The sequence below is a fragment of the Colobus angolensis genome, unplaced genomic scaffold (genome assembly GCF_000951035.1).
Source record: "Colobus angolensis palliatus isolate OR3802 unplaced genomic scaffold, Cang.pa_1.0 Scaffold220, whole genome shotgun sequence".
Classification (NCBI taxonomy): Eukaryota; Metazoa; Chordata; class Mammalia; order Primates; family Cercopithecidae; genus Colobus; species Colobus angolensis.
The window spans coordinates 4566443-4583478 of record NW_012115378.1 but is presented as its reverse complement, the minus strand read 5'-3'; the positions used below and the strand labels follow the sequence as shown (position 1 = coordinate 4583478).

Here is a 17036-nt window from a genome sequence, read left to right as displayed (position 1 = left end):
GATGTGTCAAGGTAGGTTCACTGTTGTAACAAGTGTACCACTTGGATGTGGGATGTCTGGTATGGGATGCAGAGAGTATGGGGGGTGGGGAGAAGGGATAAAAGGGAGCTTTCCAAACTTTCCACCCAATTTTGCTGAGAGCCCAAAACTGCTCTAAAACATAAAGTCTAGTTTTTTAAAAAAAATACAAAAACAACTATGAAAAAAATTAAAAGAAGATAGTTTTAATGGTAAATTGTTGTATTAGCCTACATCTTCTGAGAACCAGACATCAAGAAAGCATTACAAGTTCAAGGATATTTTTAGGGGAAATACTTGTGAGAAAGGAAATTGGGAGGAAGCAGTGGTCAGGGCACACTGAAAGTCTTGAATTTAAGTCTCCCCAGAGTCAATAAGAGAGGGAGGAAAGCTTGAAGCATCCTATGCAGTTCATGGAATATTTGAAGAAGCCACTGGGAATCCTCAAAGGTGGCCGTGGAGGATGCTATTTTTCCCAGAAGCATGCCTGCCTTAGTATACCTGCAACAATCAGTCATCAGTTAGGATTAGTGCATTGTATTTCCAAGGCAAAAAAAAAAAGCAGTGATGGATTTTGAAGTGTAGCATCAGGAGCCTGCATTAGTTATCTATTGCTGCATAAAAAGTATAACCAAACTTAGTTGCTAAATTCATTAAGATATTTATTATCTTACCAGTTCTGTGATCCCCTGGGTTCTCCAGCTCTGGGTCTTCTACCATGACTGGCAAGGACCTGTTTTCTAACATACTATAAATACTTCTGCTCTCACATTGCTGGTTGTTGGCAGCAATTCTCAAGGGTAGATGGTTCTCAAATGTGGGTGGACTGAAGCTTATGTTGTTTCCACACACTGTAGGCCTCTCCATAGAGCATCTCAATACATGGCAGCTTGATTCATCAGAGCAAGTAACCAAGATGACAAGAAAGAGAATGCTAGCAAGGTCAAAGTCACGAATTTTTGCAACCTAATCATAAAAACGATGTTCTATTACTTTTGCTTTATTCTGTTTATTAGAAGCAACTGAGTATACTGCACATTCAAGAGGGGATTTTACAAGAGTGTGACTGTTCTCCAGTATAATGCCTACATGACATAGCTGAATTTCGACCCTTCTCTAACTCTGCTTATCTTTAAGAAACAGGATGCCTGGATAAAAAGGTCCCTTTGTAATTGGGCCAGCTGAGACTAGTTAGAACCAAGATGGTCAACTGGACTGAACAACTTCAAGAATAACTCAAGCTTTATTATAATGTCATTTTCATGCTAAATGACCCTCTCACCAGCACCATGATAGTTCACAATCCTCATAACAACAGCTGGAAGACACCATAAAAGGACAAAAAGGAAGGTAGCACTCAAGTTCAGGGAAGTTCATTTCCCATTTCCAGAAAAGACTTAAACGTTCCTCCTTTTGATTTTAATGTTCAACCTCTTCATTAAAGAAACCCTATATTTTGCCCCGCTCATCCCTCAGTAGTGGAAAAGTTGATTTGTGAGCCTTGCTCCTCCTTATCAATTCTGTGTTCTGCACTGCTTGACACTCACTTTTGGTTTCATGTATTAGCTTAATGAAACCAAACAAGGAAGGATCCCATCTGTTGAAGGATTAGCTTTCTCTGTAATCAAACTGGTGACCCAGCATCTGAACTAGATAGTCCACTTCCTTATTTGGGAAGCTTTTTTACGTGCTCATAGACCCAGTAACTGGCATATAAGGGTTTACAACCGCATCTGCCAGCAAAGGACAGGCATTAGTCCTGACTCTGGGTGCCAGGGATCAGCTTTGGAACAGGTAATATATCATTGTTGTGAGGTCATAAGCAGGCAGGCAAAGGGTTATATAGCTGTACTGGAAAGAAAGCTCAGAGTTAAGTATGATGGGGACACTCACCCCAAATCAGGGTTGTGCACAGGGATGTCTGGCACAAGGTAATGGTCCTGCACTCAGTAGAGGTCCCTGCTGGAGTCCTTGAGAGGGTGAAGAAGGGACCAGTAGTTTCATTCTGAGTAGAGACTCCCTTAAGAGTCTTTGCAAAGGTGAGAGGAAAGCCTAAGGGCTGACACTCTAGAATGCTGGATCAAGAAATGACCTGCCAGTAAAGGTCTTTTGTGTATGAGTGTGTATTCTCTGTTTCTATTTACTCCTCTTAGTGATTTTTCTCTTATGTCTGTGAAAACCTCTTTCATGCCAACTTTCTTGCAACAGAGGAGCTTAAATTTACCCTCTTCCAAGAAATACTTCCTCCCCCTCCTCCTCCTCCTTCTTCTTCTCCTTGCTGAAGCCCCACAGACAAAGTCACCTTGGCTTCCCCCTAAGAGGAAGATGACATACAGTCTGGGAAGTCAAGGGATCATTTTTGGGGGATTGGATTCCTCCAATCATCTGCATTATGAGGTTAAGACACCTAGGGGAGACTGCCTGAGACAGGGAGCCAAGGACACTCAGTTGACCTTCAAGAAGACACCAGGGATCCCTGGGTGCAATGGCCAGTATTGGTTTTCTGCATAGTAAGAAAAATTTAGAGCTAAAATGATTAACTGGCAACTATAGAATTAACTAGAGTCTTCTAAACTTCTCTGTCTTCCTCTTTTCTTCTCTGCCTGCTTTGAATCTGCAGTTAAGTTATTGGTCCTAAGACTTATTCTTTATGATCTAACTGAAATGGAAACATTAAAAATTCATTTGAAATTGAAGAATAAAAGGTAAAAGAGCCTTTTTAAAAAAGAATGAATTACCATAAAGACCTCTTTATCCAATTTTGGTCCACAGCCTTCCTTGGATTATCTATTGGGAAAAACAGTTTAGCCATTGGAACGGGTTCCAATTTTGTCCAAAAAATAGTTTGAACCCAGCTATCTTTTATAAAATGGTGAGTTTGTATTGTTATCTCATGGCCAAAAGTCCAAGGTAACAGCTATTGGATCTTTGCGTGTGTGTGTATATATATATATATATATATATGAGAGGTTTTATATATATATATATGAGAGGTTTTATATATATATATAACCTAATATATATATTAGGTTATACATTATGTCTAGCATGCTACTAAACGGCTTATAATCATAAATTAAATTCAAATACTCTTCAAATGCATGCAAACTTAGTAATTGATAAGACTTGGCTGTGTCCTCATCCAAATATCATCTTGAATTGTAGTTCCCATAATCCCCACGTGTCCCTGGAGGGACCAGGTGGGAGGTAATTTAATCACGGGGGTGGTTTCCTTCATGCTATTCTCATGATAATAAGTTTTCATAAGATCTGATGATTTTATAAGGGGCTTCCTCCTTCACTCAGCTCTTACACTTCTCTTTCCTGTCACCAAGTTAAGAAAGACATGTTTGCTTCCCCTTCCATTATGATTGTTAAGTTTCCTGAGGCCTCCCCAGCTCTGTGGACCTGTGAGTCAATAAATCTCTTTCCTTTATAAATTACCCAGTCTCAGGCAGTTCTTTATAGCAGCACGAGAACAGACTAATACAGTAAATTGGTACCGGTAGAGTGGGGTACTGCTATAAGCATACCTGAAAATGTGGAAATGACTTTGCAACTGGCTAACAGGCAGAGAGCGGAACAGTTTGGAGGACTCAGAAGAAGATAGGAAAATATGGGAAAGTTTGGAACTTCCTAGAGGCATGTTGAATGGGTTGGACCAAAATGCTGATAGTGATATGGACAATGAAGTCCAGGCTGAGGTGGTCTCAGATGGAAATTAGGAACTTTTTGGGAATTGGAGCAAAAGTTACTCTTGCTATGTAAAGAGACTGATGGCACAGGAAGACGGTCAGAGTAGGAAAAAAGGTAGGCTTATACCCAGGAGATAACCAGACCTATCTAAGACTAGCTAGGGAAAAAATTCACTCCTCTAACAGGACCCATATTGTCAAAGGTGTTCGAACCAGAGTGACTCCATTTTGACTGAGGGCTAGGAAAATGAGGCTGGGCCTTGATAGGCTGCATTCTCAGAAATTTAGGCATTCCTAGCCTCTAGATGTTTATGGTAAGGGAACAAATAATGTTTACTACACAGACCCAGATTTGGGAGTGTCCAGATGTCCCAATATCTGGCAAACAAAGGCATTCCTAATTTTGTCTTAAAGATAATACCGATTCTTGAAAAATACAGTAATTAAGAAAATTAATCCTTTATCACAAACTCTTGTAGCAGAGCACATCTCCCAGATATACAAGCATTGTACTTACAGTGGACACGTTCCTCCTCTTACTTTCAGAAACGTCCTACTCTGTCTATGGAGTATCTGTCTTTTCACCACTTTACCTCTCTTAATAAACTTACTTTTGTTTTACACTGTGGACTCACCCTGAATTCTTTCTTGCATGAGATCCAAGAACCCTCTCTTGGGGTCTGGATTGGGACCCCTTTCCTGTAACAATATTAACACCCAACTTCAGATTGAGGAAGTTGTAGAAGACAGACTTTCACCCCTCAGCACCCTTCAAGAATGAGGAGTGAATATACAGAAAAGGGGGAACTTGTTATCCAGTGTAATGCCTACATGACATAGCTGAATTTCTACCCTGCCTTAACTCTGCTTATCTTTAAGAAACAGAACACCTGTGATAAAAAATAGTTCCCTTTGTAACCAGACCAGCTGAGACAGGTTTAAACCAAGATAGCCAACCTAAGGACTTCAAAAGGACCTCAGGCCTCATTATAATCTCATTTCCATGCTAAATGACCATTGCCAGTCCCCATGACACAACTGGAAGAAAGCATAGGAGGACAAAAATGAAGCAGTACTCTGGTTCCTGGAAGTTGACTACCTATTTCTGGAAAAGACATGAATATTCCCTCTCCTTGCTTTTAATGTCCAAACTCCTTATTAAATAAATCCTATATTTTAACCCCCTCACCCTTCATTAGTGGAGAAGTTGAGTTGTGAGTCATGTTACTACTTCTCAATTCCATGGTCTGCACTGCTTAATGCTGACTTTTGGTTTTGTGTATTGGGACTGTGACTCCAAACAAGGAAAGATCCCATCTTCTGGGAGAGTGGCTTTGTCAGTAACATGAATATCAGGGAGGACAAGCTGAAATCATTGGAAGCCACGTTAGATGCTACTAACAACAGAGTCCTTTGGTCAGTTGCATTTCTCATAGTTGGTGGTCTCCAAGATGCAGTCATATGATCTTCACATTAAATTCAGGACAAAAGGAAATGATCTAAATGGGTAATAAGCCAGAAGAAATTCTTCAGAAGGCTTGAAAACAGAAAATGTGAGAAAATGATTAAGAAGCATGGAGTACCCAATAAGAAAATCTAATATATGTTTAATTTGAGCACAAGAAGACATAGAAAATGGGACCAAGGAAAGGTTTGAAAAAATTGTGATTCAGAATGCTCAGGATGAATGAAAAATCCAATACACAGAAACAAAAAGACTAACAAATCCCAATGGAATAAATAAAAATTAACACCTAGAATATCTTGAAAAATAAAATTAATTAAAATTCATAACAAAGAGATGCTCTTAAAAACAGGCAAAACAGCCAAAGGAAAAAAACATATAGATTAGATGCATAAAACTGAAAGTCAAATGGTCAGCTTCCTTCTGAATGCAAAAATGAAAATTAATAGATTATGAAATGTTATAACTAATATATGAAGGTCAACTAAGAATCAACAATTCTATGAAAAAAGAAAATGTCTTTCAAACAAAAATTCTGAAAGTTTATCATCAGGAAAACTTTGCTAAAGGTTATGCTAAAGGATCTATTTCAGCCAGAAAGTACTCTTAGATGAAAAGTCTAACATTCATGAAGAAAAAATAAAAATAGTTATTTTGTGGGTAAATTTAAAAACTAACCTTGACTACTTAAAACAATAATAATGTACTTATCTGTTATACAATGAAATATTCAGCAACAGTAACAAATATTTAATTCAGAAGAAATGTAATAACTAGAGTAACATTTTTCTTAGTTCCTTTTATTGTCCAGCAGGATAACAGTATCAGTTGTTTTTTAGAGTCTGACAACATTAAGTTTGCCTGTGGTAATTAATAGGATTTCCTACGAAAAGAATAGAAATAAAATTATAATACTCAAATTCAAGAAAAAATGATAATAATAATCAACATGAAAAAAGGCAATAAAAAAGAAAAAAATACAACAAATGTGGCAAATAGAGTAAGTTATGTGGTGGTTTATATCCAAATATATTAGTGATTCATGAATGCACTTAATGGTCCACCCTTGAAAATATTTTCAAACTGAAAAAAAAATGTGTCTACATGGTGTTTATAACAGATATATCTAAAATATAAAAACTTCAAAGTATTGAGATTAATTGAAAATATTAATCAAAAGAAAGCTAGTACAACTGTATTAATGCCTTGATTGAGTTTAAGCAAAAATATTCCAAGAGTCAAAGAAGGTTAATTCATAATGATAAAAGATGTTAATTGGTATCCCAGGAGGATATAACAACTTCAAATTTGCATGCACCTGAGAATATAGACTCAAAATATAGGAAGTAAAAACTGATAAAAATAATTATGTAGACAAGTGGGCAATTATAGACCCTCCTCAATACTTGACAGAAAAAGTAAAAAAAAAAAAAATTAATAAACAGAGCAATGCTTCTCAAACATCACCTTGGAGTCTTTTAAAAGTGTAGATTCTCATTTAATAGGTCAGTGTTGAGTCTAATTTTCTGAATTTTGAATGAACACCTGGATAATGTTAATGTTGTAGTATAAAGATTAACCTCCATGCTTAGTAAACTTGATCTAATGAAAGAGTAACAACAGTACACTCAACAAGTAAAGAACAAATGTTATTCTCAATGACACAAGGAATACATGCCAAAAAATGCCATCTTAATTAAGCCTAAACAATTTTCATAGTTTGAAACTATATACATTTTTCTCATGGAAATATAATTCAACTGGAAAGCAATAATAAAAATTAATTAGAACTCAACATAGAAATTTTTAAAATACATATTTCTGGCCGGGCGCGGTGGCTCAAGCCTGTAATCCCAGCACTTTGGGAGGCCGAGACGGGCGGATCACGAGGTCAGGAGATCGAGACCATACTGGCTAACACGGTGAAACCCCGTCTCTACTAAAAAAATACAAAAATCTAGCCGGGCGAGATGGCAGGCGCCTGTAGTCCCAGCTACTCGGGAGGCTGAGGCAGGAGAATGGCAGGAACCTGAGAGGCGGAGCTTGCAGTGAGCTGAGATCCGGCCACTGCACTCCAGCCTGGGTGATAGAGTGAGACTCCGTCTCAAAAAAAATAAAAATAAAAAAAAAATTAAAAAAAAATAAAATAAAATACATATTTCTTAATAAACCATAGGTCAAAGAAGAAATCATGATGAAAATTAGAAAATATATCCAACTGATCAATATAACTTATCAGGTTAGTTATAAAAGAGATCTATTTATCAACTAAATAGATAATATTAAATTACATGTTGAAATATACATTGGATGTGAGGAAATATAAACACCGTAAGAAATGAATGTTATCTAGGTTGTGAAATTTTGTATAAACTGTATTGATTTTGCTTATATGTATATGACTCTAACTCCCATAGTGACTATAAATTCTTTTATACTAAATCATAGATCAATTTGAATAAATAAAAATATTATATCACACAGAATCATAAAGAAGTTATAGTCAACAAAAGGAACTGAAAGAATATCAGAAAATAAATACATCAGGGACAAATGTAGAAAATAAAAAACTCTCAATAAATAATATACCAAAAATAAGTAATCTATATATTTAAATATTTCATTTTATTAGTAATCAAAATAATTGAAGTTGAAATATTACATGCTAAGTATATAATTCATTTATTGATATCTAATTTGTTTTTAATCATATCGCATACTGAATTTTTTTAATAGTTACTTTTGCACACATTGTAGGTATATGTATTGTTATAACATGTCCTCAGGCAATTTGGCAATATATATGAAGAGCTCTAAGATGACACAGAAATATAGTACTTTAGGGAATTATACACACATAATTTTACATATATGAAATATATATCTTTTTATTTACATATAAACTTGGTGATGAGACAGGTATGAATAATTTAAAATTTTATTTTTCTCTTAAAATTTTCTGTATAGAAATATACATTACATTTTTACTTAATATTTAATTTCTAAATGCTATAATTAATGTTTGTGAAAAATTCTTACTTGTAAGCCTCTATGCTTTTTTCATCCTGGTAAATATCTTTATCCATCTCTTCTTTAATTTGCTGAGCCTTCAGTCTGGCATTTTCACAGGCTTCTAAAGCTTCTTCAAGTTCTTCACAAACTTTTCTGTGTAGGTCCATTACCTAGAAATGAAAACATTTTTGCTTATATTTGCACTTAATGGTTAATTAAAAATAATAAATTTAACTTAGTGTAGTATTGATTTAGATTAAAAGTTCTTTAGAAACATGTTCTCCCACATTTAACCTATTGTTTGGTAAGTGTAATTTCAGCCCTGACAGGCATTAACGCTGGGAATGTATAAATGTTACTGAAGAAAATAATTTCAATATCCAAGTTAACATGTCCAAAATGAAATCCTTATGTCTTCATTCATAAAAAAATTATTTTTATTACTCAAATAATACTTTATTATTTAAAAAGTCAGAAAACAAAGATGAACAATGACAAAGTCACCTGTACTCCTCTCCACTAAGAAAAAACATTATTCTTAGGTTGGTGCAAAAATAATTGCGGTTTTTGCCATTAAAAGTATGCACCAACCTAATATCTTAGTGTAATACTTCAAAATATTCAGTTTTTACTCTTTTTACTGATTAACAAACATCATACTAATCACCTGTTTTACTAATTAACAAACATCATATTAATGCTCCTGTCTCCATCTCTTCCTTCTGTCTCTGTATATCGCTGTATCACATTACTTTTACTTAGTATTCCCTTATATCACACATACTCATGATTTAACTCATTGTCAATTATATGAGCATTATGCACAGTGTGACATGCACAACATATGTATGAGGGACACATAACATAAACAGTACTGTGATGAAGAACCATGTAAGGAAATTGCACAATCTATAGTTATACTGCATGTTCTTGAATATTTTCTTCAAACGTCCTGTTAAAACAGAATTTTCTGAGTCATAAGGTATTAGCAAATATTTTAAGAATGTTGATTAATATTGGTTGCCAAATTACTCTCCAGAATAAGGGGTAACAGCTTGTATTCTCACCAGTGGAACAGAAGAAAGTCCATGTTTGAAAACTCTTTCCAGCATTTTACATTACTTTTTTCTAATAATATTTTTAAATTGACAGGCCAAAAGGTTATTGTGTAAATTTTACCAGAATCTGATGGCTGTTTCTATAATAATTTTGGAATGATTGATATTTTTACTATAATAAGCCTTCCCATCTTAGAATATATTATGTGTCTAAATTAATTATCTCTTTATTTTCTTCAATATGATTTCATAATTGTAGTCTTAAATGTCTACACCTTTATAAATTTCATCATCAATATTTAATGACTCTGTTAGTAAAGGAGTTTTCTGTTTATATTTTTAACTGTTTATTGAAAGTATGGAAAAAAACTTTATTCGTGCTAGTAAAAGTATGTTGTATTGGATGGTTTAGTTCTGGTGGATACAAACTTATTTTGAAAACAACAGTCTTCTATTTGATGTTTTAATTATAATAATATTAAAATAATTTTATTTCACAATTTTTAAATGTATATCTTTTATTTCATTTTATTGTCCTATTACATAGCAAAAATCCTCAAAATGATGTTAAATTGTAACAGGGATGTCAGGTTTACCTGATTTGTTCCTATTATTACAGCTTTAGCATTTTAGTGATTAATATGGATGCTTGTGTGAAATAGTTCTTTATTTAAATTAAGGTATTTTTTAAATTTTAATTTTTTATTACAATTGCGAGTTTTTGAATAATGAATACATCTTAAGCATCTTTTGATAAAATTCCATTTTTTAATCATGCTGATACAATAAATTATATACCTAGATTTTCTGCTGTTAAACCGTTGGCACATTGTTAGAATAAATTTTTTTGGAGTGATATACTTTTCTCTTCTTATATTGAAGAATTCTTTGGCAAATGTTTTACATAATTTTTCAAATATGTGTTTATTGGTAACTTATATATGTAATGTTATTTTTGTAGAATTTCCATAAAGTTTTGGTATTGAAATATGTCACCTTCATTTAATTAAAACATTTCCCTGCTCTTCTTTGGACTAAATATTTAAAACAATATTGGAATTATTTATCTTTTACAGGTTAGATCATATGCAACTGCAGTATCACCAGCTTTAGGGTTTATTATTAAGTGCAATAATTTGATATTTTAGTTTTGAGTTTCCCTTTGATACCGGAATAATATCTACATACAAGATTTTTCTTGTGGTTAAGGTATTTTTGTAGTATAATTTTTTTTTTAGTTTTATGGGATGGGATCTTACAATGCATCTTTTGAAGTTTATCCTTTCTAAATTTTCTTAAGTTTATTTGTTGAAGTAAAACTTACATAGTATAGAATGAGACAAGTTAAAGTGTACAATTCAGTGGCATTCGGTACATTCACAATTTTGTACCAACATGACCCTTTTCTAGTTCCAAAACATCTTCATCATCCCAAAGGGAAACCCTGAACTCATTAAATGGTTACTCCCTAGTCTCCCCTTCCTGTTTAAAAAGATTCTCCTGGTGGGAAGACGCAACGCAGCGAAACTGGGCTAGATGAAAGGCAGAATTCTGTTACTTACAGCTCCAAAGGAGAGATGGCTACCAGGTAGGGCTGTGTTAGGGGTTTCAGAAGGGGACAGGTTAGCAGCAAGCTGGAGCTACAGGGGACAGCTTATGGGTGGCAAGTAGTGGGGGTGGGTAGCTAAATTTCAGATCTCTGTGGAGTGGCTAATTTTAATCATTTCAGTAGACTCTGAAGTACAGTGGGTTTCACTACTTGTTTGGGGCCTGTCTCTGTTGAGAATAGGATGCGTACATAGTGGCGTGGAATGTAAGGGCCCAGGAAGGGGTTGGAGATGTGGGTTTAATCAGCTTCTCAAGAAAGGGAGGGCCAGCCTTTAGCCATGGCCTCAAAACTGAGTAAGACAACACAACACATTGTGTATTCCAAGAAGTAAAATATGTGCCTTGGCTACTCTGTCATGCCTGGAACTCTGGAGGGTCTGAGTGTACTTGCAAGCCTTGTTTTATGGCCTTAGCATATCTAGAGACATGTGGGACCTTGATTTATATTTTGGGTATCTATGAGGCAAGGGATTCCCAGAGTTGTTTACTCTAAAGGGGGCAACTCTTTACTTCCCACTCTGTATCCTGTTGTTCTGGGGTTTTTTTTCAATTCTTTTTTTCTTGTTTTGGGCTTCTAGTTACCATCTTTGTCTGCTAACTTATACTGCATACCTTCTCGGTTACAAAAAAAGGGGATTTAGCAGCCCTCTGGCCTAACTTGAAGGCAGCCTTCTCTCTCATTCCAAGACTTCCAGTCTACCTCCCAGGTATTGGGGTATGCACTTAAAGAGGTATAGCAGACTCCCTTTGTGAAAACCCAATTAGCCCAAAGTATCAGTCCTTTCATATGTTGTAATGCAGCAGCATTTACTAAAGCCCAAGCACACTGGCTAGGAGTTTTGAATTTTTTAAGCAACAGGTAACTTCAGCAGGCCTCTAGCCAGGGCCTTAAAACTAGGTCAAGATTGCATAATAAAAAAAAAAAATTTTAAAGAGTTTTAAAATGTTATTACGAACACGACATGACAAACAAAACTTGATATTACATTTCCCCCAGCCCTACGCAGTCATTAATCTTTCTGTGTCTATGGATTTACCTATACTGGATCTTTTATATAAATGAATTATGCAATATGTGACCTTTTGTGTCTAGCTTCTTTACTTAGCATAATGCTTTGACATTTTATTCACGTTGTAGCATGTATCAGTACCTCATTTCTTTTCATGGCTTAATAATATTTAATTCCATTGATATATCACATTTTGTTTATCTCAGTAAATAAACATTGGGCTGTTTCTTTTGGTTACTGTGAATAGTGCTACTAACGAATATTTATGTACAAGTTTTTGCTTTTGCTTTTGTTTCTTTAGTCTCAGCTTTTGTTTTCTTTTAGATATATACCTGGGAGTAGAATTGCTGAAGAATATGGTAATTCTGTGCTTAGCTATTTTGGAAATAACCAAAATGTTTTCCATAGTAGCTACACTATTTTTGCATTCCCAGCGGCAAATTACAATGGTTCCAGTATCTCTAGGGTATCCGTGTTCCGTGTTACTTTCCATTTTATTTTTACTGCTATCCTAATGGGTATGACTGGTATCTTATTGTGGTTTTGATTTGCATTTTTTAAAGATTAATGATGTTGAACATACATCTTTTCATGAGTTTGCTGTCCATTTGTATGTCTTTCTGAAGATATGTCTATCTGTTCGCTACTATGAACACATATATAACAGATATATGTATGTCTGTTCATGGCAAGTTCTCTGTTTATTTTAAATTTAGTTATTTGTCTTTCAGTTGTCAAATTATAAGAGTTCTTTTTATACTCTGGGAACTACATCAGTTTGAGATACATATAATTTGCAATGTTTTCTTTCATTCCATAGGTTGTCTTTTTACTTTCTTGTGTCCTTTGATGCAAGAATGCTTTTAATTTTGACTAAGTCCAATTTTTCTATTTTTTTTCTTTTGTTACTTGTGCTTTTCGTACCATATCTAAGAATCCATTTCCAACTCCAAGGTCATAAAGATTTATTGCAAGGTTTTTTTGTTTTTTGTTTTTTTTGACACAGAGTCTTGCTGTGTCACCAGGCTAGAGTGCAGTGGCACCATCTCAGCTCACTGCAACCTCCACCTCCCAGGTTCAAGCGATTCTCCTGCCTCAGCCTTCTGAGTAACTGGGACTACAGGCCCCTGCCACCATGCCTAGCTAATTTTTGTAGTTTTAGTAGAGACGGGGTTTCACTATGTTGGCCAGGATGGTCTCGATCTCTTGACATCATCTGCCCACCTCAGCCTCCCACAGTGCTGGGATTACAGGCATGAGCCACTGTGCCTGGCTATCCCTAGGTTGTCTTTTAAGAGTTTTATAGTTTAAACTCTTATATTTATGTCTTTGATTCATTTTGAGCTAATGTTTATACGGTGGGAGGTAGGGGTCCACTTTTACTATTTTAAATATATATTTGGATATTCAATGTCCCAGCATCATTTGTTGAAGAGGCTACACTTTCTTTCAATAAATAATTGGTCTCGCACCTTGTCAAAAATCAGTTAGTCATAGATATATATGTTTATTTCTGACATTTCAGTTCTACTTTATTTATCTATTTCTTTATACCTTAGGCAAATATATTTTGCTTACTACAGCTTTATAGTAAGTTTTGAAATTGGAAAATGTGACTTCTCCAATGTGGTCCTCTTTACAAGATTATTTTTACTATCTAGAGTTCCTTGCAATTCCATGTAAATATTAGGGTGGGCTTTTCCATGTCTGCAAAAGATCATTGAACTTTTTTTCTGGATTGCATTGACTTCACAGATATTTTTAGGTGCTACTGACACTTTAACAATATTGAGTCTTCCAATTCATGCATACAGGATGTCTTTCAATTTATTCGATTCTTATTCAATTTATTTCAGCAAAATATTATAGTTTTTTCTACACAAATCTTTCTTCTTAAAATTATTAGTATTTTATTATTTTTGATGACCTGTGTATGAAATTGTTTTCTTAATTTTTTTTGGATGGTTCACCACTAATGTACAAAAATACAACTGAACTCTGTGTGTTGAGCTGAATTTTGCAAGTTTGCTAAATGTGATTTTTAGAGCTAGGAGACTTTTGTGAAATCTTTGGGATTTTCTATATATTAAATCATGTCCTCTGATAATAAAGAAAATTTGACTTTTTAATTTCTAATGTGTATGCCTTTTATTTCTCTTACTTGCCTAACTACTCTGGCTTGAACTTTCTATACAATGTCAAATAGAAGTAGTAAAACTGGGTATCCTTCTCTTATATATGATCCTAGAGGAAAAGGTTTAAGTCTTTCACCATTATGTTTAGTATTACCTGTGGGTTTTACAAAAATGTCCTTATTCAGAGTGAGCAAGTTTTCTTCTTTTTCTAGTTTGTTGAGGGTTTTTATCATGTAAGAATTTTGGACTTTGTCCATTGTTTGTTCTTCAACTGAGACAATCGTGTGTGTGTGTGTGTTTTCTTTATTTTATTAATGTGGTACATTAAACTGATTTATTTTCATATGTTGTATTACATATGTATTCCTGGGATAAATGCCATTTGGTCATGATGTATAATCTTTTTAATATGCTGCTAGATTTGGGTTGCTAGGATTTTGTTGAGGATTTTTGCATCTATATTCATAAGGTATAATTTACTTCCTTGTGATATAATTTATTTCCTTGTGATATATTTATCAGGCTTTAGTAACTAGCTAATGCTGACATAGATGAGTTAGGAAGTGTTCCTTTCTCCTCTTCCTCTTCTCTTCCTTTTGGAAGAGTTTGAAAGTTTGAGAATTATTAGAGAGTGTGTGAGTGTGTTTGGTATAATTCACTAGTGAATCCACTTGGTCCTGGGCATGTTTTTTTTTTTTTTTTTGGTGGAGAGAGGGGAGGTGGTTACTTACTTATTCAATTTCTGTGCTTGTTATACACCTGCTCAGATTTCCTATTTCTTCTTGATTCCATTTTATCTAGGTAATCTAATTTGTTGGCAAGATTTTTTACAATCTCAATGTATGTATTTTTATTTCTCTCTGAGGAAGTATTTGGGCCTCTCAGTGCTCATAATTCTGCTTTTCATTTTTGAGTATTGTCAGTTATGCTCATTTTACCAAAGAAAAATGTGTTTACTTTTACTAAGATATCACTTTCCTTCTACCTTATATTAGAGAGTTTTCATATTTTGGCTGCATGACATTTATAGCCTTTCTTAATAGCACCTCAATTTCATGATGAGGAATTATTTTTTCTTGGGGAATTCCTTTCCCTTGCATTGTGCACCCATAGTGGATGGTTTCGCAGAGTTTATGGCTCACACTACAGAAGCCAAGAGGTCCAAACTCTCATTTTGACGCCTGGAATAGTTAGAAGGTCACAGCTGACTTAAAGGCAGGTAAGCAGAAGCACTGATCTAGGAATTTAAGATGTAATGGAGTAGCACAATAATGATGAAATAAAAGAAGGGCAGTCATTGCATTAATGGTCAGGCTTCTCTAGAGAAACAACCAATAGGGGCGAGGAAGAAGGGGGAGAGAGAGAGACTGATTTTAAGGAAAAGGCTCACACTATTTTGGAGGTACAAGTCCAAAATCTGCAGGGAAGGCTGGCAGGCTAAAGACCCAGGGGAAAGTTGCTGTTGTCCCAGTCCAAAAGTAGTGTGCTTACAGGATTCTTTCTTGCTCAGAGAAGGTCAGTTTTTGTTCTGTTAAGACCTTAGGTTGATTGCACAAGGCCCACCCACAATATGGAGAATAATACGTTTTACTGTAAATCTACCAATTCAAATGTTAATCTCGTCCAAAAAATGTACATTTATTGAAAACATCTGGAATAATGTTTGACCAAATATCTGGCCATCATGGCCCCATAAGTTGACAATTAAATTAACCGTCCTTTTAGCCCTGATAAGCTTTACGCAAACGTTGCTTTTTTTTTTTTGGTCTGCTAGAATGAACCCTTTCTTTCCATTCACAAGCCTGATCTTCCAACTGCCCAAAAACTCCACTTGCCCTGGCTTATCATGTACCCAAGTTCACTATCAGGGAAAAACACAGTAAAACAAAAGGATACCAATTAAAACACATATAGACAAAATTTTAAAGAATGACAATAAAAATGTTAACTAAATTATAAGTTATACCAGTTAGGATTGAGTTTTGCTGTAAGTTACAGAAATAAACCAAATAAGTTGTTTAAACAAGGTTGTAGTTTACTTTTCTCTCACAGAAATATATCTGACTATCCTTTTGCTCTTCAGTCATCCTGAGTTGTAGCTTCCATCCCCAAGGTTGCTTCATGCTGTAAAATGGAAGCTAGAGCTGTAGCTATCGTATCAAGGTTGCTGGAAGTTTAGTAAATAGCTTATTTGGCATTTTCTAAACTTCCAGCAACCTAGGTATGATAGCTGAGGCAAATGGCCAAATAGACTGCCTGGGTGAGGCAGTCTGTTTCAAAGATAGTTCATGGAAATCGCAGCCAATAACTGCTACCTACATCTCATTAGAAATACAATGAGAAAAGGGAAATTGTCATCCAACTGTATAGGAGTCTATTACTAAAAAAGGAGGACAGTACTTGCATCCTTGTCCACAGTGGAGAAATGAGACTTCAGTATTGCCACTACTCCAGTAATAGAAATTGTTACAGGCACTCTGAAGACTAACTTGATGTTATCTAATAAAATAGTAAATGTGTATAACCCACAATCCAGTAAATACCCAACTAGGTATATAACCCCAATAGGAAAAATTTACATGCAGATACAGAGGAAGGTATTCATGTGTGATTATTGTTTACAGTCAAATAAGCAGTTTTGTTGCCAGATATTGGAAACAACTCAGATGGCCAACAGAAGATGAAATGGTAAGTAATTACATTGTGAAATATCTATTGGATGGAACATTGTAAGTAAAATGAATGAACTAGATCTATACATATCAACAGTAGCTTGATTAAACTAAAAAACTGTCAGATTAAAAAACAGGTTGCAGAATATTGTACAATGTATGGTACTGTTTGTGTGATTAAAAATACCATGTATTGTAACAAACCTGCACGTTATGCACATGTACTCTAGAACTTAAAGTATAAAAAAAAAAAAAGAACAATAACATGTAAAGGCAAAAAAAAAAAAAACATGTATTATTTATCAACACACATGCATATATATAATGATACAAATTTGGCTTATAGACACATGAAATTCATTA

At 34.7% G+C, this 17036-nt stretch overlaps 1 protein-coding gene across 1 annotated transcript in view; it reads right to left on the bottom strand.

Moving 5' to 3' along the window:
- Positions 1-17036, bottom strand: part of CCDC178 (coiled-coil domain containing 178) — a 486917-nt gene that overhangs the window by 410238 nt on the left and 59643 nt on the right. Inside the window, exon 8 of the mRNA XM_011943718.1 lies at positions 8218-8360. Within this exon, the coding sequence (XP_011799108.1) occupies positions 8218-8360 (143 nt within the window). The remainder of the gene's footprint in view (positions 1-8217; positions 8361-17036) is intronic.